General features: G+C 30.9%; 1 protein-coding gene across 7 annotated transcripts in view; it reads right to left on the bottom strand.

The window, feature by feature from the left end:
* Window positions 1–27,946, bottom strand: part of LOC139521765 (coiled-coil domain-containing protein 171-like) — a 35,200-nt gene that overhangs the window by 2,795 nt on the left and 4,459 nt on the right. For 2 of the 7 annotated variants that reach the window (XM_071315349.1, XM_071315350.1), the window contains exons 5-30: window positions 27,222–27,396; window positions 26,759–26,871; window positions 25,915–26,003; window positions 23,416–23,456; window positions 23,130–23,224; window positions 22,676–22,768; window positions 22,077–22,237; window positions 21,051–21,189; window positions 20,490–20,595; window positions 19,685–19,791; window positions 19,121–19,210; window positions 17,550–17,711; window positions 16,774–16,980; window positions 16,096–16,284; window positions 13,952–14,474; window positions 12,020–12,163; window positions 11,475–11,689; window positions 10,865–11,044; window positions 10,054–10,245; window positions 9,260–9,405; window positions 8,732–8,786; window positions 7,959–8,087; window positions 4,715–4,861; window positions 3,977–4,062; window positions 3,344–3,415; window positions 1,634–1,654 (exon numbers count right to left, since the gene is read on the bottom strand). In XM_071315349.1, coding sequence (XP_071171450.1) covers window positions 1,634–1,654; window positions 3,344–3,415; window positions 3,977–4,062; window positions 4,715–4,861; window positions 7,959–8,087; window positions 8,732–8,786; window positions 9,260–9,405; window positions 10,054–10,245; window positions 10,865–11,044; window positions 11,475–11,689; window positions 12,020–12,163; window positions 13,952–14,474; window positions 16,096–16,284; window positions 16,774–16,980; window positions 17,550–17,711; window positions 19,121–19,210; window positions 19,685–19,791; window positions 20,490–20,595; window positions 21,051–21,189; window positions 22,077–22,237; window positions 22,676–22,768; window positions 23,130–23,224; window positions 23,416–23,456; window positions 25,915–26,003; window positions 26,759–26,871; window positions 27,222–27,396 — 3,677 coding nt within the window. Of the gene's footprint in view, window positions 1–1,606; window positions 1,655–3,343; window positions 3,416–3,976; window positions 4,063–4,714; window positions 4,862–7,958; window positions 8,088–8,731; window positions 8,787–9,259; window positions 9,406–10,053; window positions 10,246–10,864; window positions 11,045–11,474; window positions 11,690–12,019; window positions 12,164–13,951; window positions 14,475–16,095; window positions 16,285–16,773; window positions 16,981–17,549; window positions 17,712–19,120; window positions 19,211–19,684; window positions 19,792–20,489; window positions 20,596–21,050; window positions 21,190–22,076; window positions 22,238–22,675; window positions 22,769–23,129; window positions 23,225–23,415; window positions 23,457–25,914; window positions 26,004–26,758; window positions 26,872–27,221; window positions 27,397–27,946 lie in introns of all 7 variants that reach the window. The other 5 variants (XM_071315351.1, XM_071315352.1, XM_071315354.1 and 2 more) reach the window with 4 other exon arrangements.

Here is a 27,946-nt window from a genome sequence, read left to right as displayed (position 1 = left end):
GGAATGGGGTATTTTTTAATCAACAGCATTGTCCTATATTAGTTATCTTAGAAAGTCTTGCTGATTGCTGAATAAAGCTGCAATAGGGAACAATTTGACAATGATTGAATTTAGTAGTGTCATGATTGATTGATTATATGACCCGTGTATATAGCAAAATTCTAAATACACCGTTTGGTGGTGCGCCTGTCAAATGCGGAACGTACAGATAAGGTAATAGCTAACAGGTGAATATACTATTGGTATCGGTATCGGATTAGACCCGGAACTTGTTAATTATTGGCAATATTAATTATGTGGAAAACAAAAGGGGCTGGAGTGGTGTAATTTTTAATGTACACCATTGTCCTATATTAGTTATATATAGAGTTGAATTCTTTGATTTGTCGTTTTTACCCGATGACGGCTGACAAATTGGACCTCGTAATTTTAGTATTATAGATTTGGTTAAATATATAGTAGAAAAAAATCAAATTTCTTTTTCGGTCAGACAAACCCTTAAACAGTTTGGCACAGACTGTGATAAATAATTTCATTCATAGGCATAAAGAGTTATTTGCTGCTATTATCCATCAGAACATAGAACTTTATGTAAAATGGTATTATAATTAATTTTGAATTCTTCTGTCTTTTTCTTTGAGAACCATGATTAATACTACCAATTAAAACAACAAAACATTGCAGGTAGTTATCATGATGATGTCTTTTCAAAAATATACTGAGATATGACTGCCGTTTTGGATTGCAAATGGTTTGTATAAAGTTTTACTTAAACTAGCTTACTTTGATAAGGAAGTATTGTCCTGTTGAGTGACTGTAATTTTCTAATTTTTAAATATGATATATTATTTACCAATGCACTTTTGATAGAAACAAATCACTTGAGAACTGAAACAAACCATGCATACTGGTATGAAGGGAAAAGATGGTGGTATCCATTTAACCTTTTCATTTACTACATGTAAATCACATTAGTTGTCCCCTTTATCAGTAGTCAAATAACAATCAACTAGTTTGCTTTCTTTTAAAATAATCAAGTTTTTCATATCTATATATTATAAGATAAAAGAAATTTGGCAAAATCTGCATAGTTTTAAATTGAAAAAATAAGCTTTATTATGAAATAAAGTTTATATATATTTTATTGCTTTTTTTAATAGAACAAAATCAACTATATAAGAACGAAAATGTTTGATAGTTTCAGTTTAGAAACCCCAATCGATCTTTAATTCTTAACTGAACTTGCATGCATTAAACAGGTAAGTGATATATATATCACCTGTAAACAGTAACAATATCAAAATTAAATCAGAAACAATAATGTGTTCCCAGTTCAAGAATGCCCCATCTGCACTATCATTTTCTATGTTCAGTGAACCGTGAAATTGGGGGAAAATCTTTCATATCATAGCGAACATGTATACTAAGTTTCAAGTTGATTGGACTTCAACTTCATCAAAAACTACCTCAACCAAAAACTTTAACCTGAAGCGGGACAGAAGGACAGACAAATGAACGAACGAATGAACAGACGGACGTACAGACCAGAAAACATAACGCCCATAAATGGGGCATAAAAAGAACATAACACAAATGACATACTTACCTAGTATTAGAAGTACCTGTAACTTACCCAAGTGTACACTCATAAAACCTGCATGGATTTATTAAACATTTACACAAACTTATTTACCAATGTACACTCATAAAAACCTGCATGGATTTATTAAAAACATTTACACAAACTTATTTACCAATGTACACTCATAAAAACCTGCATGGATTTATTAAAAACATTTACACAAACTTATTTACCAATGTACACTCATAAAAGCCTGCATGGATTTATTAAAAACATTTACACAAACTTATTTACCAATGTACACTCATAAAAACCGGCATGGATTTATTAAACATTTACACAAACTTATTTACCAATGTACACTCATAAAAACCTGCATGGATTTATTAAAAACATTTACACAAACTTATTTACCAATGAGTCAAGTGTACACTCATAAAAACATGCAACGATTTACTAAACATTTACACAAACTTATTTACCAATGAGTTATGTGTACACTCATAAAACCTGGATGGATTTATTAAACATTTACACAAACTTATTTACCAATGAGTCAAGTGTACACTCATAAAACCTGCATGGATTTATTAAACATTTACACAAACTTATTTACCATTTAGTTAACTCAAGAGGCCTATTAAACTGATTATAGGTATCAAAGATAAATCTTGTACCAGAGATGCAGTGCTCAGTAAAAACCAAGGTAAATTTAGGAATAGTAACAACTTTTTCAATCTTTTTATGCCCCATTTATGGGCATTATGTTTTCTGGTCTGTTCGTTCGTCTGTCCGTCCATTCGTCTGTCTGTCCCGCTTCAGGTTAAAATTTTAGGTCAAGGTAGTTTTTGATGAAGTAGAAGTCCAATCAAATTGAAACTTTGTACACATGTTCCCTATGAGATTATCTTTCTAATTTTAATGCCGAATTAGATATTTTCCCCCATTTTCACGGTCCACTGAACATAGAAAATGATAGTGCGGATGGGACATCTGTGTACTGGGGACACATTCTTTTTCTTTATAAATTCATTAAAAAACAAGAATGTGTCAATAGTACACAGATGCCAAACTTGCACTATCATTTTCTATGTTCAGTGGACAGTGAAATTTGGGTCAAAACTGTAATTTTGCATTAAATTTTAAAATATCATATCATAGGGAACATGTGTACTAAGTTTCAAGTTGATTGGACTTCAACTTCATCAAAAACTAACTTGACCAAAAACCTTTACCTGAAGCAGGACAGACAGATGGACGGACAAACAGACAACCGAACAAACAAACGAACAGACACTTTGTCTGAAAAACAAAAATGGGGCATAAAAATTGAAGAAGTTTCTAATTTTTTTTAATGTAGGTTAGTAATCTTGTTTGTAACTTTTTATCAAATACTGACATACTAGATACTAGAGAAAATACACAATGAAAAAGTAATATGTAACCTTAAACATCATAAAATCTTCATGTGCTGTGTGGTGTTTCAAACAGGATATTTAGTTAAATATATCCAATGACTTTAAAATTATCATTTTTTATTTCACAACACGTAAAGCAGGAATGAATTTTAAAATTAGAAAAGGTAAATTGATTGTCAAATTGTTTATTTATGCACAGAACCTCTTTAAAAAATTTACAAAAATCATAAAAATTAAAAACATTACGCCCTAAGCCCTTAATCCACAGAAAAATCCCATCCCCGTCAAGCAACAAAAAGTGAACTTCTCCTTTCCATGGAAGGTTCTATATGTGACTACTTACTTATCAGTTTTCTTACTGCCAGTTTTGGGAGTGGCTACTTTAGCAGCAACGAAGGAAATATCTGAATCTTCTCTGTAAATAAAACAAACATTGATGATTAAGACATTCCTAAAGTTTTCATGATGAAAATATATATCAATAACCATATATATAAACTGTATCAAAGTTGTTTAAACTAACAAATCTTGTAATTTTTTTTGAAAAGAAAGTGTGTTGATCTGGTTTACTTTCACAAATTGTGACTTGGATGGAGAGTTGTCTCACTAGCACTCATACAACATCTTCTTATATCTATATCCTTATTTTAACATTGATATAATACTGTGGAATCATTATTATTTGGTAGATACCAATTTTCGTGGCTTTTGTGGGTACAGGTGAACCACAAATTTAAATGTTCAACTAAATACACATTTCTATCAGGTTGTATGCAGACATCGGCAAAACTACAAAATCATGTATCCATGAAAAGGAAAGTTTTACACAACCTACAAAAATTGGTAACCATGAAAAATAAATGAATCTGCAGAAAAAAGAGTTAATATGCTCTATGTTCATCAATACTTCTCACTGTACAAAATTTGAATCCCAACTCTATTGTCAGTTTGTTTATATGATTGTAGGCAGACTCACTTTATAGGCAAGAATTCAGCACTTGTGGAGTCAAAGAAATCTTCTTCACTGTGACCTTTATGACAATCTCTGGTCGGTATTTGAGACTGAAATAAAATTAATTCATTTTAAATATTGACAACTTAATTTTATAATTTTAATTCTAAATGCCTTTAGAACATGCATGTGTGTTCATTGCACAGCAAATACTGCTTATACCATAAAATTTCCATGATCAGCTGACTGTTAAATTTGGTTCAAAACAATAATTGGGCATTTATTTTAAAAGTTTACTTCTAAGTTTCAAGCTAACGTGACCATAAATTCATGATCTACTGCCTTAATCAAAAGCTTTAAGATGGTAAAGGATGGACAGACACATAGACGAGATCCATAAGGTAGGTCATCGAAATGATTGTACATGTATTGTTAAATCATTAGAAATATGCCTTTTACTCAGTATCAAAATTCCTGATTTTTACATTGGATTATCCACAAAGTAATGGTATGATAAAAATATGTAAGTCCATTCACAGTACTATTCAAAACAAGAGGCTTATGAATGATACCAGGTCAAAAATATTTTTTTAATAGTTTAAATATCTAATAACTTTAATGATGTTCAATGTTTTAGGAGTATCTGATCTAAAACTATAAGGATATTAGAAGTTGAGTATCAGACCTTATCAGAAATAAGCTTTATTAATGTGAATCATACTTTATATATATACAAAGTGAACTGTCTTTATTGAAGCATACCTCTTCTTCATACTCCCTCCTGACAGCATCACTCAGTTCTCTCTTCAGTGTCAGTATATGTCTCCTATGCGATTCTATTTCATCTTCTAAAGCTTTCACTTTAGCATATGCTTGGTTCTGGTGGTCTACAAATGCTCCAACCAAATTCTGTAAATATACAAGCATTACATTTACTGATTGGTGTACCCTATATGCTTAAAACTGATACACAGGAATGATTAGTGTATATTCTATGTTAAACTCAATATTGAGCTTTTTTCTCTAGAAATATCTTAACACATTGCAATATATTAATACATTCGATTGTAGTGTTCTCCTTACAAATTTCATAAAGTGTCCTGATAAACAAAGAATTTTAAAGTACCATCTTGTTATGACATTAGATCTATGGAGAACACTGCATAATGTGAATACAGTTAATAATTTCTTCAAAGGGTGGTAATAGAGTTTATTGGCATTCAAATCATGTAAAAAATAATTAAGCAAATATTTATTTTATTCCCTTCTACAGTTATTCTTTAATGAAAATTTGATGTGAACTAACAGCTATGGAAAGCTCAGCATGATGCAACCACAGCTTACAAAGAAGGGAATGTTTAACAAGTTTATAAAAGGAAAAGGTAGTCACATTATAGAGATTAAAGCAGTAATATTCTAGAAATATCTAATGTTTGGACAAATTAATTTACTGCTAGTAATACCCATAGCAAATAAGTGAAGAAGAAAAAATAGCAAAATTTTATTCTGTGGGATACATTAATAAATTAAGTTCATATCTGATAAATAATAATAAGTTATTAATACTTTTTAGCTGCCTTAACCACTTTTATTTCAGTTACTGAAGAACTGGTCCAATCCAATTGTACAAAACAGTGGGAAGTTTTTTTTTGGGAAAACTCTATACAAAGTATGTAACTGTTTGAAAACACAGTTGATATAACTCTACAAAATAGACCACAATTCATCTTTCATTTCATATTTGAATTTTCCAAAATCAATCCAAGTCATATAAATGTACATGTAAATATGTGCACTTGCATAAGGCTGATTTCTATCCACTGTAGCTCAAATGCTAAGAGCCACAACAAAATAAGTGAGAATATCATGTTTTGGATTTAACAGCAAAGATAATAGTTCTTGTCAATCATGGCATATTCTTATAACAAATAAAAATCAAATTCACACATAATTAAACTTTTTACAGCGCAATGCATAAAGTATAATAAAACAAAATGTAAAAACAGCATGCAGTGATTATTCTGTCTTGACAATTCTTATGTTACTTTTCAACTAAATTAGTTTCTCTAATTTCAGCTAAAACATATTAATTCTGGGAAAAACATGCACTTATAAATTAACCGAGTTAAATAAAAATCAAGACTTCAACATAAAACTTCAGCCTGAAATCAAGTTTCTCCAGTGAAAAGTGATGAATATCGGCTATATAAACAGTGATGTGTTTCTCAGATCAGATTTTAGCTACAATACCTGATTATCCACTGAGGTATGCAAAATTGGTAATATGACATAGAATTTCAAAACCATGATATTTCTTAGCATGCTCACTGAGACAATAAACAACTGATATTATACAAATATAGCCTTTGTATGAGGTCGATACAAGGATATATTGACCTGAAAGAAGTATATTGACTGAGGACGAAGTCCGAGGTCGATATACTTCTTTGGGTCGATATATCCTCTATTGACCTCATACAAAGGCTATATTTGTTATATTATTAATTTATGACCATATTTGTACAAAAATGTATCAAAATCGTCATTTAGGTTTGTTGGAATTTTAAAGATATGACATTGTCTCCTTGACAATAACAACATATTAGATGTTATTTCATTTACTTTTTTTTTTTGGACATCTTAATATGTATTTGAATATTTTTTTCGTCAAATAATCGATGACAGATATCATGTGTTTCAAAACGTTAAACAATATCCTAAAATTCATTACATGACGTCACAAAGTATATTGGTTTTTAGATATTCTAAAAATAACCGTGCAATATGCTTTTTGCAGGTCAATATGCGTTTTGCTATCCGCCGACTTCTCTCTACCTTTGAAAATATAGTTTAACATGTGACTATCCCTAAACGAATCAAATTTGTTAAAATATACGAATTAATAATATTAATTAATGTTGAGAGTTACAAAGTTTGTTTCAGATACATGTATATAATAATACCCTCTATAATAACTTTTGTAAGAAATGTTTTGCCAAATCTTACTACTCTTGAAAAATTTTGCTACCTCTCCCATTGTGCAACCATAACCTGTGTTGTGGTCACCTGGAGTGATGAGCAAGCAATGCTTTTCAAATGCAGATTTACCATTGTATAAACTTAACTTTATACCTCGGTTGTTTTAAAACTTTAAAAAAAATCTTCAAGAAAATAACTGACATTTTTGAGAAATAAAGCAGTAAATCATATTCATAATGTCTTTTTTCAAAAAGAGTAAAGCTTAAACAAAAGACAGAAATGATAAAAGGTTCTTTCCTTTTAGTACAGGAGGATAGCTAATAGATTTTTTCTGTAGCAAACAATCTGGACATCATATATATAATTCCTATCAAATCATTCCCCATGTACAATGTTTAGCGACAGTAGTTGAGCTGAGTATTCATTGAGCTTGATGCTGCAGAATTAGTGCACATTTATCTTATCACACACAACTTACACAAACAGTAAAATACAGGCCCTGAAAATTGTGTACATGAAAATTATTCAATTTATCATTAAGAGAATAAACGTTTTTTTTCAAGTTTTTTTTTCATGAACATGCCTGTATTAGTTCATAACTTCTTGTCTGTAGTTCAGTGTATTCAGATAACTGAAACTTAAACATACCAGAGTAATTTTGTTTTAATCAGAAATCTTTTTTCAAATACCTACAGTATTGATTTACCTTGAACTGACCAGTCACAGAAAATATGGACTATGTGAGGTAATTTCAGTTTTTATCTTAAATAATAAAATATTTTATGCAGAATTTTATAGTTTCTTATTTCTTCGTCTACCAACTGTGTGAGGGCTGTGTAGCCAGTCAAGGTTGTTAAAAACTATCATCATCATCTTAACCTACAGTATCATGTTTAAAAGTTAATTCAAATACATGTAATGTCTAACTAATTCATTTAGACAAGAATATAGTAAAAGACATAAAAATATAGAAAAAAGATATTTTACACACAAAAACAAAATTTAATAAAAATAATTCAAATTTTACCTGGCAAGCTATTAGCTCTTGACCTGCTTTACCAACATCACCAGGTATAAAGTCTGCATTCAGTAACAGTTTGGACAAAGATATTTCTCGTCCAGACACAGGTTTGGCTAACAATAATTCTTTCCTTGCCTTAAAACAGAGAAAAAAATACATATAACCAATTCATAATATTTTTCACTAAAAGCAAAATGTTAATTCAAGGACATTTCTTATAATTCAAAAAAGGACATTTTCACTAACTCAAAGACTTGCCTAAAAACAATTCTGTTCTTAGATAAATTTTGATCATTGTACACTAATTGTTTATATTTGTCAATCCATTTCTACAGTCAGTCTGATAAATGAAATATAAATCTATCATTGAAAGACTTCCCAAATAGTTTATAATGTGTTTTTCAAAAAGATTTATGTATGAATCAGTATTATTCTTCTAAGAGATTTAACTTATACTAAAATTCTATTCTACCTCTCCCTTCACTTTGGGTATTCCTATGAATTTAATTTGGCTATCTATGTGTATTTATAATGGGAAAATTCCAAAGTTGTGTCGCTATGAGATGAATCATAGAGATCATACCTGGAAACCAGTTAGTAAACAAAACAAAATACCTGAATATCTTATTTCACCATTAAAGAGGTATGGCTTGTGAAACAATTGTATTTACAAAGTGCAACCTTTCTATTGGAAGAATGTCAGGCATAATTTAATAGACTGAATCTCCCACAGTGGTCAAAGTGATAGGTATTTATTGGATTAATTCTAAAGGTTTTACCTGTTCTAAAGCATTTTCCACATTCTTCACATAAACAATCAATATTTCTTTGTCTCTGTAAATATAAATTCACAAAATCTATGTGTAAAGATACAAAAAACACTGTTATAATCATTACACATCTGACTTAAAATATATACTGTAAATTAAGAAATTATTGAAATGTTTTTATTATTGTTTGAAATTTTTCATATGAATAACACAGGATTTTTCTGAATATAAACGCAAAAATAAAAATCGCATTTTAGTCTTAAATGACAAAATTGCAATAATAAATGCATGCAATAATTTTAGAATTTCAAAGTAAATGATTGAATAGCTTATAATAAGTAATTTATAAAGTTGTGTTGAATGGAAGCTCTATATATCATTGTTGTCATACTTGTAACTACTTATACATTTACTAATGTGATCATCTTTAAACTAACCTAAGCAATTTCCTTTTTTCAAATCTATTTTAAATGAATCTTTAAATCTTATTTTTAGAAAGTTAGTATATACTTATTATGTTTCTACAACAAGTCTTACTTTGCCACAGTTCTGAGAGCTTTTTCAGCATCATGAATATTCTGCATCAAGGTCTTTTTATCCCCTTCATATGTAATGACTTGTCTGTTTAACTGACGTAATGTCTGTTCTTTACGTTTCACTTCCATCTTGGTTTCGGCTAAACCCTGAAATTATTTGTAAAATAAATGTGTATTTTTTTTCCTTTCTTGTGTATTTATACTATATTAAGAATCCCAGTCTGTTCGGCAGATTACAGATATTAATATGAAGGCTTTTTAAAATCCTTTTCTGAAAAAGTGACACGCTGAAGAGATCTCAAGCTAGCCCCTTATCCCTAACTGTAATGGTTTTAGTACAACAGGGATCAGAAACTTTATTGATGATAACCTGGAATGACCTGGAACTAGCCTCTAACCCGTCTTGTGATACACTGAATAAATCTGAAGCTGCCCTCCACCCCATTTCTGTAGTGGTTATACACTGAAGAACATGTAGCTATCCTCTAATCCCTTAAAAAAGTTGTGATTTTTGTAATGTTTTAAGATGAAATAAATTTATAGAGAGCTTAATCCCTTTTCCTCTTAATAATAAAACCACATAGAAAAGCTATCCTTAGCCAGTTTATATTGTTCTATTAAAGTAATTTGTAATTAGTTGATTGCATTATATTAAACTTATTCAAAATTTAAAATGTTGCTTGTATTATGAAGGTTTATACAGAGAAATAACTTGAAAGCAAATAAAAATAGTTATAAGTTTAAATTATTAGAACACAGACAATAATTGTCTGCCATTGCCCTCTATCGACTTACATGAACTGCTTCAGTTAGGGTTTGCTCTTTCTCCATGCCCTCTGTCGTGTATAGATCTAATCTCATTGTTACTTCTTCTAATTGTCTCCCTTGTTCTATTAATAACTGTTGAGCCTGTTGTTCTCTGCGTAGAGCATTGTTCAGTTCGTGACAAACTGATTCAAATTTGTCCATACTAACATTCTGTAATTCCTGTTTTAATAAATACATTTGAAATTCAACTGCTTTTAACAGAAAGTCTATTTATTGTGTACCGACTATCCAGTTGTCTGCATGTTGATATCATAAAATATCAGCTGCAAGACATAAGATGAAGCTTTTTGTCGAGTGAGCGCAGCAAACGAGATAAAAAAGCCTTCATATTATGTCGAGCAGCTGATATTTTACAATATCAATATGCTGATAACCTGATAATCGATTTATCAGGCTGTATTTGTGTCTTTTGGAAGTGTCTTCTTAGTTTCACCAGCAACTGGAAGTTGACTTGATTAGTTTGAGTCAAACTTATCAATGTCGGTTCAAACATTATTATGTTGCTGATATGTCCTGATCATATTTTTAATACACTTTTGAACAAGACAAGAATAATCCTCATCATCTTGAAAGAAGCAAGACAGAACCTTCATGGACAGAAGTTCTCTTTATGCTTAGCATGTACCTGCATAAACTTCTAACATTGAAACAAGTGCCAACAGACAAAATAATAAATTGAGTTTTACTAATGTAAAAGCTGTGTGAAATATCATATACTGAAAACAGTACTAGCCAACAAACTTCCTGACTTAATAAACCTTTTGACATATGTAAATACCTTGTCTTTTAGAGTATTAAGTTGATCTTGTAGTTGTTCTACTTCCCCTCTATCAGGCCCCATCTCACTCTCTTCCTTCAGTTTGTCCATTTCACTCATTAAGTTCCTTCTCTCCACCTCCACTGTGTGTAGTCTCTGTGTAAAATCTAAAATGTGATTCTGTAAAGCACCCAGTAATTCCTGAAAGTAGATAATAATTACTTATATTGAAAGTCCTTTAGTAAGCAAGCTTAATTTATCCACAACCCAACACAATATGGGATATTTACAAGTATCCCTCTCCTAAAAAAATAGGCATCTGTGTATAATATAATGGTTATTTAATTCCTTTAAGGTTTTATAAGTATAAAGTTTATCCAGTTTTGACAGAATGAACATCACCTTAATCAATCATGTGATTTATACTTTGATAGTTTTCTTCTTCTTCTGTATCATGTACAGTAATTGCATTTGTCAATTCAATTTATTAAAATTGTCTGCTCTTGAAGATCAACAACTATAAATGCATCATTTAAGGTTTGAATTTACAGTCCTTTTTCAAGAGTACTTTAAAGACTCTTATCAAATATATCTCTAAACAAATCAAGTGAAAATAGTAAATAAAGCTTACTTGTAATGATACCAAATGTTGTTTCTGTTCTAGAGTCTGACTATTACATGTCCTAGTTAGTGCTCGACCCATCTGTCTGACCAGAGAATTCCTTTCTCTGAATGCCATCTGTGGCTGACCAGGTACACCCTCAAAGTATTTGGACATTTTATCTACTAATTTTGTAAAACAATTCTTAGCTGCATTTACAACTGCTCGAGATTCTGTTTGAGAAGCTGAAATAGAAAAAAGATGAAAGTTTTAGATATTTATATTATAAATCATACCCCGTCATGCAATAAAAAAATTAATAAGATGTGGTACAATTGACAATCGGACAACTCTTGAAAAGAGACTATGTGTCCATACTCAAAGACATTAAAAAAAAAACTAATCCCAAGAAAGCATGACAATCAGGATTTTGTCCATCAATGGCAATAAAAGTTTTAAAATATAATTAATTCCCTTTTGCCACCAAGCAATTATTGCTTATTTTGGGTTATTCAAGACTTCCACTCGAGAGTGTTTCTGGTTTAGAAATAGAAATCCAATGGAACATAACATACCTTTATCTTTGTCCTTGACGTGGTCTATGACCTCTAGGAAGTCAGAGGTTGATGTCAGAATTGTGTTCAGTAATTCTGGATTAGAAAACCATTGAAGCATGACTTCTGGTGACTGCTGTTCATGATCAAAGTCTTCCCTAGCACCTAAAATCACAAATAGAACTACAAATGTACCATCTGAAAACACATCATATTTTAGCTTTAAATATTATAAATAAATGGTGAGACACAGATGATGCCCCCGCTTGTATATAATGTTATAAAGGGACATAACTCAAGAAATGTAAAAGTTACCTTACCCAAATTTGTACTTGATCCGAGTTTTGTGGTAATAAGCATCTTGTATACATTTCATACCATTTAGTTGATGTAAACTTAAGTTAGAGAACAGAAGAACAGAAACAAAAAAATCAGTAATTTTTCCTTTTGTAAAGAGGCATAAGTCTAGAATTGTAAAAGTGACACCACTGAAATTCAAATTTGATCTGCGTTTGGTGGTAATAAGCATTGTGTATAAGTTTCATAACATTTGGTTGTGGCACACTAAAGTTACAGAATGGAAACCAATTTTGGGACATATGGACATACAAATGGACAAGGATAAAAATTTAATGCCCCTCCCATACTCCAGGGAAATAAAAGCTAAGACTAAGCAAAAAGTTTAATTCCATCAAAATCATAAAAACTATATCAGATATACTAATGATACATGTACGTCTCTTTAGTTACAAGAGTAATCTACAATAGAATAATTTTCAACTGTTAATAAAGATGGATTTCTTTTTATATCTGTATATATAATCTCATTGATTATTAAAGAATTAAATACCAGTATAAACAAGAGTGCACACGCTGAAATGTCTCGACTTCTATACTAATCATTGATATTATGTTGATAGTCCTAAGTATAAAGCTAAGCTTTATTACAACTGTCACATAAACTTTACATTAACCAAGATAACTAAACAAAGACCAATGAACCTTGAAAAAGAGGTCCAGGTCAGATGAACCATGCCAGGCAGACAGGTACAGCTAACAATGCTTCTATACAACATATATAGTTGACACATTACTTAAAGTTTAAGAAAAATAGACCAAAACACAAAAACTTAACACTGAGCAATGAACCGTGAAAATGAGGTCACGGTTAAATAAAACCTGCTCGACTGACATAAAGATCAGAAAATATTTCCATACACCAAATATAGTTGACCTATGGCATATAGCATTAGATAAAAAGACCAAAACTCAAAAACTTAACTTTGACCACTGAACCATGAAAATGAGGTCAAGGTCACATGACATCGGCCCGCTAGACATGTACACTTAACAATCATTCCATACAACAAATATAGTAGACCTATTGCATATGGTATGAGAAAAACAGACCAAAACACAAAAATTTAACTATAACCACTGAACCATGAAAATGAGGTCAAGGTCAGATGACACCTGCCAGTTGGACATGTACACCTTACAGTCCATCCATACACCGAATATACTAGCCCTATTGCTTATAGTATCTGAGATATGGACTTGACCACCAAAACTTAACCTTGTTCACTGATCCATGAAATGAGGTCGAGGTCAAGTGAAAACTGTCTGACAGACACGAGGACCTTGCAAGGTACGCACATATCAAATATAGTTATCCTATTACTTATAATAAGAGAGAATTCAACATTACAAAAAAATTGAACTTTTTTTTCAAGTGGTCACTGAACCATGAAAATGAGGTCAAGGACATTGGACATGTGACTGACGGAAACTTCGTAACATGAAGCATCTATATACAAAGTATGAAGCATCTAGGTCTTCCACCTTCTAAAATATAAAGCTTTTAAGAAGTGAGCTAACGCCGCCGCCGCTAGATCACTATCCCTATGTCGAGCTTTCTGCAACAAAAGTTGCAGGCTCGACAATAAAACTAACCTGAGATTGAAATGGCTGGTGGTTTAACACCTCCTGTACACACAACTAAACCATTCTGTGGTGAAACACCAGTATCATATGTCACAAACATTCTAGAACAGCTATTTCTTAAACATCGCAGTCTATTAGCTGCTATCACTGTTACAACACCCACCCTGAACAATAATAATGGTTGTCTACGAGAATTCACGGGTTTGGATTTCTCAGTTATGGACCCTTCCTTCACTACTTTCATTTCCTCTCCTAACGTAGCCACTAACAGTTCTATCCTATCTCTACAGAACTCCCAGTTAGTTAACTGATCCTCTAATATCTTTCTCTGTAATGACAACTGACTGTTTCTGGAACATAATGGAAAGAAAGCCCCTGATAACAAACTGACAGCTGCTAACAATGCTGTGTTATGTTTACGTGACTCTGTCAACTGTTGACGGAGGTCTACAACTTCCCCTTCTAGACCTTGTTTTACACTTCCTGTCATTCTGATCTTCTCCCACGCCTGATCGGCCATTGCCTGACTTTTCTGAAACAATAAAAACTCTTGTTCAAAAGTAGAAAGTTATACTACAGTCCAAAATATTCAATATGTAAAAAAAACTCTTCATATTAGGGACGACATCAAAAGTTCAATGTAGGATAAAAAACTTAATTCACATCAATCAGTTTCTGAACTATAACTGTCTGCAGAGCAGGACAATATCCTTGCTTATAATTTTAATTTGCCAAACATTATACCTATTTACTTGAATATATTACTACAGTAATGATAGGCATGTTAATATACATTTCTTTCAAGTTTGCTGAACACATGATAAAACATATAATAGGACTTGAATCCATAAGAGTATATAGATAATAGTACAAAAAGAACTTTTAAGAGCAAAACAGAATAACTTTAAGTTTTCTTATCAGAAAAGGATTTCATACTTCATGTCCATTTAGTGTTAGAATCTCTCAATGTATCCTTTTTAAAGACTATCAGATAAAACAGATTAAAGAAGGATTGTGTCCACAAAATGTATACTGCATTGTTTACAAAAATTCTATGTGCTAAGGAGCATAACTTTGTGATTTTTCAGCACTAAGATGCCAAATCTATATGCATGTATTAATGTTAAGATCTCTCAAGGTATGAAATTTCATGAACATCTGATGAAACACATAGGAGAAGGTGAATCCACAAAGTACATACTGAATAGTATGATTTTTTTTAGTATCAAAAGTTTTTAAGTGCAAAGGGTATGACTCTTGTATTTTAGACAGACAAGGGTGTCCTTCTAACATACACATTTCCATATAAACATCTTATAAAAGATTTATGAACATCTAATTACTAAGTATGCAGGAGAAGTCATGTTAACAAAATGTATACTAAAAAATAGAATATCCATGTACATGTATAAAGGGGATATAGTTTTGATTCTAAACACAGATTTTGGGTGGGAAATAAAAAGCTTGCAAATTTATTACAATATGATTGTCTACTAAAATATTTGGTAAACAAAGGAATACCTTCTTCTATAGTCTGTATAAAGTTACAAAACTGCAGATTAAAGTTTTAAGGATGTAGTTCAAAATATTATAGAAAAGGATGGATAGACAAAATGCTTACTGCAGTGCTTCCATTTGTTATTGACTGTCCCTAAAACATTTAGATCCTATAAATTTATAACTTGAACAATCTAATTACAGATTTTTCAAATCCAGTCATCATTACTATGAAGATAAAGCATCTGCTTCAAATATGTTATTTCATATTTTATTGATTCTGACAATAGGAAACACACAGTTTTACTGAAACCATTTGTAAATAACATGTTTTTATAATAACTCACTTCCTCCTTATCAGTTTTGAAAGCTAAAGCAACTTATTTCATTCAGGATATAAAAGATATAGTGTAACCTGTCTAATCCTACACCTGAGTATTCCAACATTCTGCTTTAACCAACATATGTTTCTGGTCCCAAAATATGTCTATTCTTAGAAGAAAAAAACACTGAGTATTCTGTTACCCTGCTTGATCCAATATTTTTTTCTGGTTACCCCAGTGTCGGATAATACTGGTTACACTGCAAATGTTTTATGTTTAAGAATCAGTTTAAAAATAAGTAAACTGTACAGATTACAGATACTTCCAACCAACCTTAGATCGATTCTGTAATTCATTTAACAACTGTTGATAATGTCCCTCTATTTCTTCTTTTTGTTTCTGCCATGACAGTTCTCTTTCTTTAGTGAGTGATGTGAGTTTGTTTAGCTGATCTTCATATGATTTCTGTATTTCTTCTACAGCACCTTCTTTGGCTCTTAAGGCTTCCTCTAAATGATGTACCTGTGTAATTAATCACAAAATTGCACTCTTACTGGAATGATACTTTCTATATAAATTTGATTTTTGGTTGACAATAATATTTTCATAGCACAAGATTCATGGAATAAAATGTCTGTTTGAGGATTTATTTCTTATAATTGTAGATATAAATGTTCAATCAGTGACATTATCACAAGTATTAACAATTTTATGTCACATAGATTACATATCTAATTACTGTAAACCAACTTAATTCTGTAAGCGATTTATTTTCGTGACCTTATCGAGTAGTAAAATAATGAGAATATAAATTGTTGTGAAAAATATTAAACAAGGATCTTGCCTTATTAAACTACAGCAAGTAAATTTAAAAAATGTGTAATTACATAGCAGCAAATTGGTATAAAAAGGGTAAAACGCCAAATAAATTATCAGTGAAAATAAGTTGGTTTACAGTAATTCAAAGGTAATAAGAACAGGCTAATGATGAAAACTGTGTTATCAACAAACCTTTTCTTCAGCTCTTTGATGAGTTGATACTAAAGCAGATACTTGATCATACACTAAACTGGCTAAATCACCCCAGGAGAACTGGTTCAAGCCATGATCTTTGGCAGACACCATGACTCGTCCTGCCAACAGTCTTTGGTACATTCCATGGAGAAAAGCTAACTTTTCTTCATCATTATTCTTCTGTCTTTTCACAAGCTTCATAATCTGTTAAATAAAAAGTTATAAACTTACAGGAAATACAAAGTTGCCAGTCTTAGAAAGGAGGAAAGCCATATTTCTGCTTTTTTAAAAAGATAAAAAAGGTGTTATACATAAAGAGGTGTTATACATCCTTCAACATCTGGTTAGCATTATTCAGATTATCGACAATCAAATACAAATATGTAGAAATTTCTTCTTACTAACTTCCTTTACAAGCTCAAATTTGTGCATATTCATATGACGGACTGCAAAGCTTTCAAAATTGGCTCTGCTTCAACATTATTTCATCATTCTTCAAAAAGGAGAAGTATCTTTCCCCAATGCAAGCAGATAATTTGGAAGGAAGAAGTCTTTCCAAAACTACTGCTAGAAATAGAGATTTTTCCCTTTCGTAATTTGTTGCTCTTTAAACCAGTCTGATTTAATCCTGCAGAATTATCAAGGCCAACCTGCTCATACAATTTATGGGCCATCTACCCATCGTTCATCTGATTTGATACTGCACAATCAACATTGAAGATGTACCTCCCTTTTGTTTCTGAATTAACATTGTACAATGATAAAAGGCCTACCTCCTCAGACAATTCATGGACCCTCTTTCTATCCTTGGTCTGATTTGATGCTGTACTATGGAGGTCTATCTTCATTTTAGTGAGAGTACTCTCCAGTTCACCATACTCTGATCTGACTCTATTTAACTCCTTGGCTGTCCTGGTGTAGTTCTTCTGAGCATCCTGTGTAAATGACAAAAAATATCTCTATTAACCTCAATGCTAATCTTTAAGTTCTAATTTTGAAAGTGGTAAATCAAGTTTTAAACAAGAATGACTAGTCAAAAACCTTTTACAGTAACAACATCAATGAACATTAGGATATGTTATGACTCATTAAGATGGTACCAAACACTTTGACTAAAATAATTTGGATCGTTTAATTTTCATAAAATTTTGACAAAATATTAACTTTGACCCGTTGAAACAAATATAAAACTTTCAAAAAACATTTCACTTTCACGTAAAAAATTTCATTGGATATATCTATAGCAGTTTGACAAACACTAATATGATCATTGAGAAGCTTAATATTTCTTTAACAATATAAAGTGATTAAATTGTTTAGCTGATTTTACAGAGTTATCTCCCTGTAGTGTTAGGTAGCACCTTAATTTACTAGCTAGAAATAAAACGTCTTATTCTTTGCCATGTATAATGTGTATAGTGTTAAGTGTGAAGTTTAGACATGCAATATAAACTTGGTTTTTGCAGCATGATTCATAACTGTGAAATTTAGTCATAAATGTCCAGATTTGTCATCTACAGTGAAGCTATCAATGAATAACTTAAAAAAAAGTTTTAATATATAAACAACTACTTAATTCTTATTTAGAAAACCCACAAAAATTTACATTTTCATAATTAGTAACTAAAATATACTAAACCATACTTGTAATAGTGACAAAACTTATGAATACATAGTTTTAAATGTTAAGCCCTAAGATATAGAAAAAAAATATTCCATTGTTTCAAATGTAAAGCCCTAAGAAAGAAAAAAAAATCCCTCAGGTCACCTGCACCATTACTAAATGTATAAGTAATTCATGAAGCCACTATCAATGAAGTAGCTATACTAAAGCTGGACCATAATAATTTAGACATGTTTTCACTATATTATGACCTCTACAGAAGTAAAGACCTTTTCCATTGAAAAATATACCTGTAAACCTTGTTCTTTTGTCTCAATTCTATTCTGTATGTCAACAAATAACTTACAAAATTGAGATATATTTTCTTTGAAGGTTTCTTCCTTTGAAGATGAAAATATGTAAAAGAAAACTTTTCATAACTTTTTCTTTTCATATTAAACATTTGAGATATATCAAATTCACACAACACGGTAATAGATAAAAACAGAATTATTAAAACATAAAGAAAAATCAGACAAAATACAGAAAAGAGAACAAAAGAAACACAACTATGGTACTCTTCTATATATGATACCAATTTGGATTTTTTTATCCATACGTTACAAGAAACATGTAACTATTATATTAAGACTTAAAATCAATAGTGTTCCTTTTGCTAATAAAAAAAATGCTAAAAATTTCAATTAAGTTTTGAAATAAATAACTCATCTGTAAACTAACCTCTAATGATTTATCTTTGGCCCAGATCATCTCCTTACATTGATCTACTTCTTTTCCAAGACTTTCACATAGTTTCCTCATTCTGACAAGCTGAATAAAAACATTGAATTCTTATTGTATACGTTTGAAAAATGTTATGGTTTTATATACTGCGTGGTAAAATAGCAACTTTATTCTAATCAAATATGAAAATACAATACAAAAAAATATTTCAATCAAGGACAAGCTATTAAAACTTGAAGTACAGGTACTAATCTTTTTTAAACATCACTTAACTTTTAGTTTATTAATGATAGAGATATACAAGGTTCTATTCTTAATGTTAAGATATCCCGTGAAATCATGAGTGGACTTTGCTTCTCCCATAAGCCCTCAGAATTTAGGAGTAAGTGTAAGCAATGTTCTTCAAGTAAGAATAATTGTCTGTGTTACATCTGAGCTACCACTTTAAAAAAAGGGCACCATGTTATCATCCTGAATATGCATGCAGTACATTACTAAGCGAATAATAAATCACTTTATAATTTGTTAAAAGAGTATATAGAGACTTAATTACAGACTTACCTCATCACTTGTAGTTTCCAGCCTTCTCTTATACTCTGACAAAGTATGTCTGAGAGACTCCAAAACAGTTGTAGGGGCAGGTAATTTGTCTGATTCTTTCTTCCCTCCTTTAAAAATGTAAGAACATTAAACAAAATTCAATATTACAATAAAATGTGTCTGTATGACACTTAAGGTGGTACCTAACACTACAGGGAGATAACTCTGTAAAATCAGCAGAACGTTTTAATGACGTGGTGTTGTTAAAGGAATGTTAAGCTTCTCAATGATCAAAATAAGTTTTTGTCAAACTGCTATATAACCAGTGTAATTTTTCTGATTAAACGGTTGGTTCAAAAATTTTTAAATTTTTATATTTTTGTTAAAGGCTTAAAGTAAATACTTTGACAAAATTTTATGAAAATTAAACGAGCCAAATTAATTTTAGTGAAAGTGTTGGGTACCACCTTAAACCCCTTGCTTTTTAACATTTCCATGTTCAACACTGAGAATCTTGAATCAAAATCCTAAAGTTGCATATATTTTGAAAAGCTTTTCACCATTATGAACATATGTACTATGTTTCAAGCTAAGGTTGATAGGGCATAAAAAGTAAAACTTTCTGATGCAGAGTATCTATTCCTGATATGTGTTAAATCAATGATAAAAACAGCCAAAAAGGAATATTCCCCACATATTCAACTGCAATTAATTACTTAAACTTATAATCAATAAAATATCAAACAATAGAAAATACTATTGCCTATAGTTAATGCAGCAAAAGCCAATGAATTATAACAATAACTGAGATAACAGAATATTTTACTTGATTTTTTGGGATTTTCGTCAACTTGGAAATTGTGTAGTAGTAATTCTAACTCTCTCATGCTCCCTCCATATGTCTCTTCTAAATATATCTGTCTTTTCTTTGCCTGTTAAAAACAGATTCCAACCATTACAAACAGTCTCTTTACTTTTATAAATTATTATTTGGATGGGGAGTTGTCTCATTGGCACTTACACCACAACATCCTATATCTATCTCATAAGAAATTATAGCTTTTTCAAATAAATGCTTCAATGAAGCACTACATATGATGATTCTAATGGAAAAATGTTATTGATAAATCGTAATTTCTTACTATGACATGAACTCTAACACAGAGGTAAACCAAAGTAAAAGATAGACGTGTAAAGCAGGACAAAGGAAAATCAAGAAACATCTTTCACATTTGTGGAAGTCGTCAAAGTTCACATCATAGGGACTGTTTAAGGTTTAGATGTAGAAAAAAATCATATATATGTAGTATTCTATAACAAATTGCAGATAGATTTCACTTCATTAAGTCTATTGATTCATTTTTTCTCCTGACTCTTAAAGTTTAACCTTATTAAGTTCATCTTTGAGTTCATTAAAATTCTTTTGATGGACTTCTAACTCTTTTGACAAGCTTCCAATCACGTTTTTTTTGTTGTCTACTTCATTTGTTAGCTGTTTCTTCACAGATTTATATTCCTTTTCTGTTCTATAAAATAAATATAAGGTGAGTATTAATTTGGATAAGTGAAAATGGCATCATAATTTACTCTTGTCTATTGGCATTAAGTGGGCTCTTTACTAGCTTCGCCAGTATTTTGACTCAGACCTTTAAGTCTTGAAGCAACAGTTCCGGCCTCGCCGGAGCTGACAATTTTTGCACCACTACTACAACTATTTGTATCGTCATTCTTTGAACGAGAATCATCACCGGATGATTTTCTTTTAGGATTTTTACCTTTTGCCTCATTTGAAGCACTTGAACCTTTCTTCAAGGATTTTGAATCAGTTTTCGAGAGCATGGCATCCGCCATTGTTTACACCAAAAAATATCAACTGCCGTAAAACGGTCTATTTATCGTAAATTTACAACAGAGAAAAATATAAAAAAAATTAATATAAACAATAAACCCCTCGAGTTTATTTACATATTAAACAACAAAAAAATAACTACCTCGTAGTTATTGTGATAAAATATTTCATTATAGAAGCTACAATTACAGACCACGTCTGCCTTCTATGAAATAAAGCTACGAACTGAAGCTACACATGCGCACGAACATCTCATCTGGTCCCGGAAACGGGATGACGTAGTTAAATTTGGATAAGTGAAAATGGCATCATAATTTACTCTTGTCTATTGGCATTAAAAAGTGCATATATGTAGATATAAAATTTTGTGGGTTTGGCAAAGTCTACATACATTCCTTTAGAAAACCTATACTTCGTGGAACATGTATATTCATGGCTCCCCTGTACCCATGAATTCTACAAAAATTGCTATCCAACCAATATTAATGAATCACAATAACATAAAATAATATTTTCCTGATGCATTTAATTGTACACCCAATTGTATTTTTTATAAGAACAAACCTTTCAAGTTTAATCCCTAGTTCTTTCCCATTTTTCCTTTCCTCATCATAAGAATGTTCTAATTCTCTAATCTGTTTGGTCAGTCTGTCAATGGCTTTGTTTGCTTCATTATTGGCTGATTTCTCCACATCTAGGGCCCCCTCTAAATCTCTCACCCTTAACTACAAACCATAAGGAACATATTGTGTTGGTTATACACATAGTAAGTTAGAGATCATGTACTTTCAGAGAGTACAATGCAATGTAGAAAATAAGAGCCAGTAGCTAATTTTTCTAAAAGTGATATAATATTATGTTCTGATGGATTTTCTTTCTTAAAATGATTTGATATAAACCAGAAAATACCCCACAGTACTCTGATCAGGTTTCATTATCTGTTTACACCAAATAACGTCTTTATATAACAAAAAAAATGTGTAAAAGTTAGGTACTAAGAAAATCAATGTTTTTCAAGTTCATTTACCACTGCTCCTCCCATGTGTTTTTTTATTCAATGCTACAAATCCATTAAGCATTAAGCTACTAGGACAATTCATGAAAAGTACATGACTTTATTAACTTATCCCAAAACATTTTCTCCAGCTGAATATCTTTCTTACCTGTACAATTTCAGAGTTAAATTTAGTTTCTAAATGGGATGCCCTTTCTGCTTCTATATTTTCTTCAATACTTCTCAGTTTATGCAATGCAGCCTGCAAGAAAATTTTCATAAATTTTTGTTCCAATATTTTAAAGACATAGTACACTTTTTAAATCTTCATTTTAATTTTTTAATATAATAGTAATTTGATTTTTTTTATCTTAAAAACAAAAAAATTCTAAGCATGTCAGTTTATCAAGGAAAATAATATATCAATATATATTTTTTATTCCAAAAGCAATACAGCAAATATGTATCAAGTACAATATAATTAACCCATGGTTTTAATTTGGCATTTAAGAAAGAAAAAGACAGAAAACAAATGAATCTTTTCATTTCTAAAACACTTTTTCAACTAAATGTGTAAATACTTTTCAAGTACATTTTCTTTTCTTTGGCTAACTTCACCTTACCTCTAAATCTTTCTTGAGTCTATCTTCCCTCTCTTTAGCATACTCTATTTCTGTCAATGTTCTCCTTAAATTCTCTGTCTGGTTCTTTCTTTCAACTGTATTTATATATAATAATTGGATATTTAATAGTTGCAGTAAAATATAAAACATCATTTAGTCACTCAGTATATATGATATGGCTTTTTAATTGAAAACTTAGCATGTTACAAAAAAAAAAAAAATAAACAGTTCAAAACTTTTAATATTCTAAGATTTTAATATCATTATTGACTTATGGAATACTTACTTTCCAACTCTTGAATTTTGTCACTCATATCTCCAATGCCACTGTAAAATAAATTAAATGTGTTTTAGTCCTTTTACAAATCTTACAACCAAAAATAACTTAAGAACCTCTTCATGACAAGGTTTATTGCACCTGTCAGCATGTCATTTAAGCTTTTTTTTTTTAATAGCTTTTTTATTAAAAATATCTTGTAAATATAATGTACTAACATAAAATAGCAGACAAAAGATCGCTAACAAAGTAATTTCCTATATATTTCTAACCTCTCTATAAAAAAGTTTGTTGGTTCTCTTTAAAGAACTTGCAATTTATAAATTTTCTAGAAATTTGACAAGAAAAACATGCTTACAAGGCATCTTCAGTATAAGTTTCATTGAAAAGAGACACAACTCCATTAGAAAACAAATGATCAGAGCTGGTTTTCAATATCACTTAGTCATTGCTAATATAAACCTTTAATAAAAATTTCACAATAATTCTACATGAAATGTAGATGTCAGGGCTCACGCTACCAGGCGACTTGGGCGAAGAAGTCGCTTTCCTGACCGTCACTTCGCTTTCCCCGACCCCCAAAAGCGAAAACAAGTCGCCCTGTTCTTGACGATAGTCGCTTTCAGTTGCTTCCGTCATCGGACATTTTCAATTTTTACAAAGTTGATGAAACATAAAATTTTTATTGATAATTAAAGAAATTTAGACATAAACGATTTATTATTTTGAGAAAAGAGGTTGAAGCATTGTCTTTGAAGTATGTAGCAGGTTATTTGATAAAAATACAACTTGTTATCACTTCATGGATTTCCGCAAGTTCCGGTGCTTGTTACTCGAAAAACGTACATCAACCTAAATTTCGGCGGCAAAATAAGTTTGTTATTTCATTTAAACGTGATAAAAGTTGCCTCTAGTAAATGTTCAATCCATTTATTGCATTAAAAACGTCATGTTCCTTTCCAAATAACTTGTCAAGCATCGTTTATTTTTGTAAATTTTCTTGCATTCGTCCGCCATTGACCGATTTCTAAACTACGGATCTCAACCGGACCAGCTATGACTGAAATCCGTACTTTTACAATAATTACTACGGTCGCACGGATGGAACAGCTGCCAGAAGAATATTGATCCCAAAGGGGAAAATTACGTATTCCACACGAATTAAGAGACCTTTGGTTACATCTAATTGATTGGTGTATATAATTCCCTATATTTTTTATGGATTGTTTCAAACTATTGATTAAAGTTGCTTAACTCTGAGACTATTATACTAACTAATATCAATATATTATGGCCCAGCTTAATAACTTTTATACTTTTTGATGAGAAACACTGAATTTCATGTACACAAGATAGTTTGAATTAAATTGTAATTGATATATTATAATTTCTTTACATTTTTTAAAATTAAAACAAGTGAAACTGCGAGCTACTACTCACTGATGATACCCCCGCCGCAAGTGGATAATATTAATAGTGATGAATCTGAAAACGCATCACACGGTATAGCTGACTTATATAAATCCTGAAACCAAATTTCAGAAATCCTTGTATTGTAGTTCCTGAGAAAAATGTGATGAAAATTTTCAACTTGGCTATCATGTGTAAAATCAGACAAGTGTTCGATAAACAGGAAGTTGTCAAGTGATGAATCTGAAAACGCATCACACGGTATGGCTGACATATATAAATGTTGATACCAAATTACAGAAAGGGTGGATGTGTAGTTCCCGAGAAAAATGTGACGAAAGTTTCATGGGACGGACTGACTGACTGACGGACGGACTGATGGACGGACGGACTGATGGACGGACTGACAGACAGAGGTAAAACAGTATACCCCCCCTTTTTTAAAGCGGGGGTATAATTTTTTTTTTTAGGGCTAGATACTAAATATTTAGTTGGTAGTTTCTCACAAGAATCTTAGTAAAACTTAAACAACTTTTAATATGAAATGTTACTTTAATATAAAAAGAACATTATTTACATATGACCCTTTATACTATAGCAAAATCCAAACATTGTAGCGCACAGCGCGAATGAGCACTTCTCTTTCAAATCTCACCACTTCTCCCTATCAGTTTCAAAAATAGAAGTCACTTCTCCCTATAATTCTGAAGCAGTCTGAGCCCTGGATGTGAGTGCTCACCATGCAATTTCTATATGTTGTTGTGTTCTATTAACTTTGAACCCTTCTGAGACAATGCTAATTTAAATTTCATAAATATCGCACAAAAATCTGTTCTCTAAAGAGCGTTTACAAAGCACCTTTTTTTATAGAGTTTACATTTCCAAGGGGAATAACCTTCATGGAAATAATTGACCAGCGCTGAATTTCATTATTGTATAAACTTTTGATAACATTAGATAATAATCCTGCCAAAAAAAATTGACTTGAAAGTTTTTACAATGCAATTTTCCATATAATTCATATTTCAAAAATATTTGGTTTTATGTCCTCAGCAACTTCTCGTGCAGGGACATAAACAACGTAATAATTTTACAAACTTTTCATGTTGCTGCACCAGAGAATCCAGTTTATCTCTTTCTGCCCTCATTATTTCTAACTCTGTTTGTAGTTTGGATACCTCATGATTCTGTGAAAAGCAATATGGTGTTTTATTCGGTATAAACTAAAAGATCAACATAGTATAGATGTTTCGAAATATTACATTTTTGCAATAACACAAAATGATCCTTAGTGGTGAGTCTGACGATCAGAAAATAATTTTACTTATTTATTAAAACTTGGAAAACAGGGTTCAAAATCTTCATTTTCCATACTTTTTGTATGGTCAGAGTATGCTTATTAAAGATGTCAGTCACACCGACGCTTGAAGTTTAAGGTTTGACAGTATGCTATGTAGAAGAAATATTTGCACTAAAATAAATACTAACTTAACATACATATAAAAGTAAGGTTTTTTATGATGTTATCTAAATTCTTAAAGTATTAAGCTATGAAAGTGAATGAAGGCTAGTAAACACACCTTACACCTGGTCTTTTAAATTCTTATCTTGTTATTTACAATATTTACAAATCAAGAAATATATCCGATCAGTAATTATATTTTAATTTCTATTGATAATTATATAAAGTGTCAATGGCTCAATGCTGATTGCTAATCAAGCATGTTATCATGAATTTACAAATTAACATGATAAAATATAGGTATCAATCTTGTATACACTCAGGTAGTCAAATAAACTAATATAGATTAAGAATAATATAAAAATAAATCACTCTGTGAGGTCTCAATATCACCTGGACCTTATGTTCTTTGGATTAATCTTGTCTTCAACATACACAACAATGTTCACTCAATGTTACATTGTAGCTTTAGTTATTTACCTTTTCTTCTATTTTCCTCTGTTGTTTTCTATCTTTGTCCTCTGCAGATTGACGTGTTGACTGTACTTTGTCTTCCATTTTTGTCAGTTCTTCAGTCAGCTCAAAATTCTTTCCTGAAATGTCAGAATCAAATATAATGTTTTTCTATTTGAAAAAATTTCATTTTATAATTACTCTTACAATAAATAGTCAATTAGGCAAAAGGAGTTAATGTATATAAAACACTATAAAGTAAAGACTTTTTCAGAAAGCTTGCTTGAACAATTAAAGGAAAAATCCAATTAAAAATTCTTGCATAAAAGTGTTTTTGTTGCTTTCCTTTACCACTTAACATGTAGAATTGATCAATGTATCATTAAAAAAAAACCAAAAAAGTGTCATTGATGTCTGTAGTTTACTGAATGGACAAAACATGATGATGATTACAGAACATATCAAAAATATTTGCAAAAATGTTTATTACTTTCCAAATCTTCTCTGATGTCAGAAAAGTTAGACATTTTTTCTGCACTAGATTGTTTATGTTGATTAACATCCCGTCTTGACTTGGTTAATTCAAACTCTAGATTCTGTCTTATAGCTTCTCCTTTCTCAAGCTGGGACCTCAGTCTAGCTACTGTTCCTTCTAATTCAGTTATCTGCAAATGTATGCTAAATTCAATCTTAAAGTTAATTTCAATTTAACATATCAATTTACTTATGGATGTGAAGTTTTAAGTAGAACCAAGGAGGTTGGTTATATGAGAAGGAGAGAGGACGAAAGATGATAATTACACATAAAATGTTACCGACTTTTCTGTAAGTGGGTGTTAATTAGTTGAGATCGACTCTGTCAAAGAGGGAGATTTTGTCCTAATTACATACCCGAGTAAGAACGGAAAAACCTGAGGTGTCATAAACTGACCGGATATACAATTATTGACATGTTAAGAAGATTTTTTGTGATCTTTTTAATTAAGTCCTATTATTAAGTAATTAAAAATTAAAATTTTATGTTAAAAGTAAACTTATTATTACCAATAGAAATGAAACGAATATCTGTCTCATTGCCGTCAATGTTAATATCAACAGAAAGCACTTTTACCTTGTTCCCGATAAATTTCTCTGTTTTAATTGCAAATATTCCTTCCGGTCGTTACCGGTCACCGTAACTAAAGTACTTTGCATATTCATATATTTTTTATGATT

Source organism: Mytilus edulis, chromosome 4 (assembly GCF_963676685.1).
Source record: "Mytilus edulis chromosome 4, xbMytEdul2.2, whole genome shotgun sequence".
Lineage (NCBI taxonomy): Eukaryota > Metazoa > Mollusca > Bivalvia > Mytilida > Mytilidae > Mytilus > Mytilus edulis.
The sequence above is the reverse complement of the archived record's forward strand: the minus strand, read 5'-3'. Positions and strand labels throughout refer to the sequence as shown.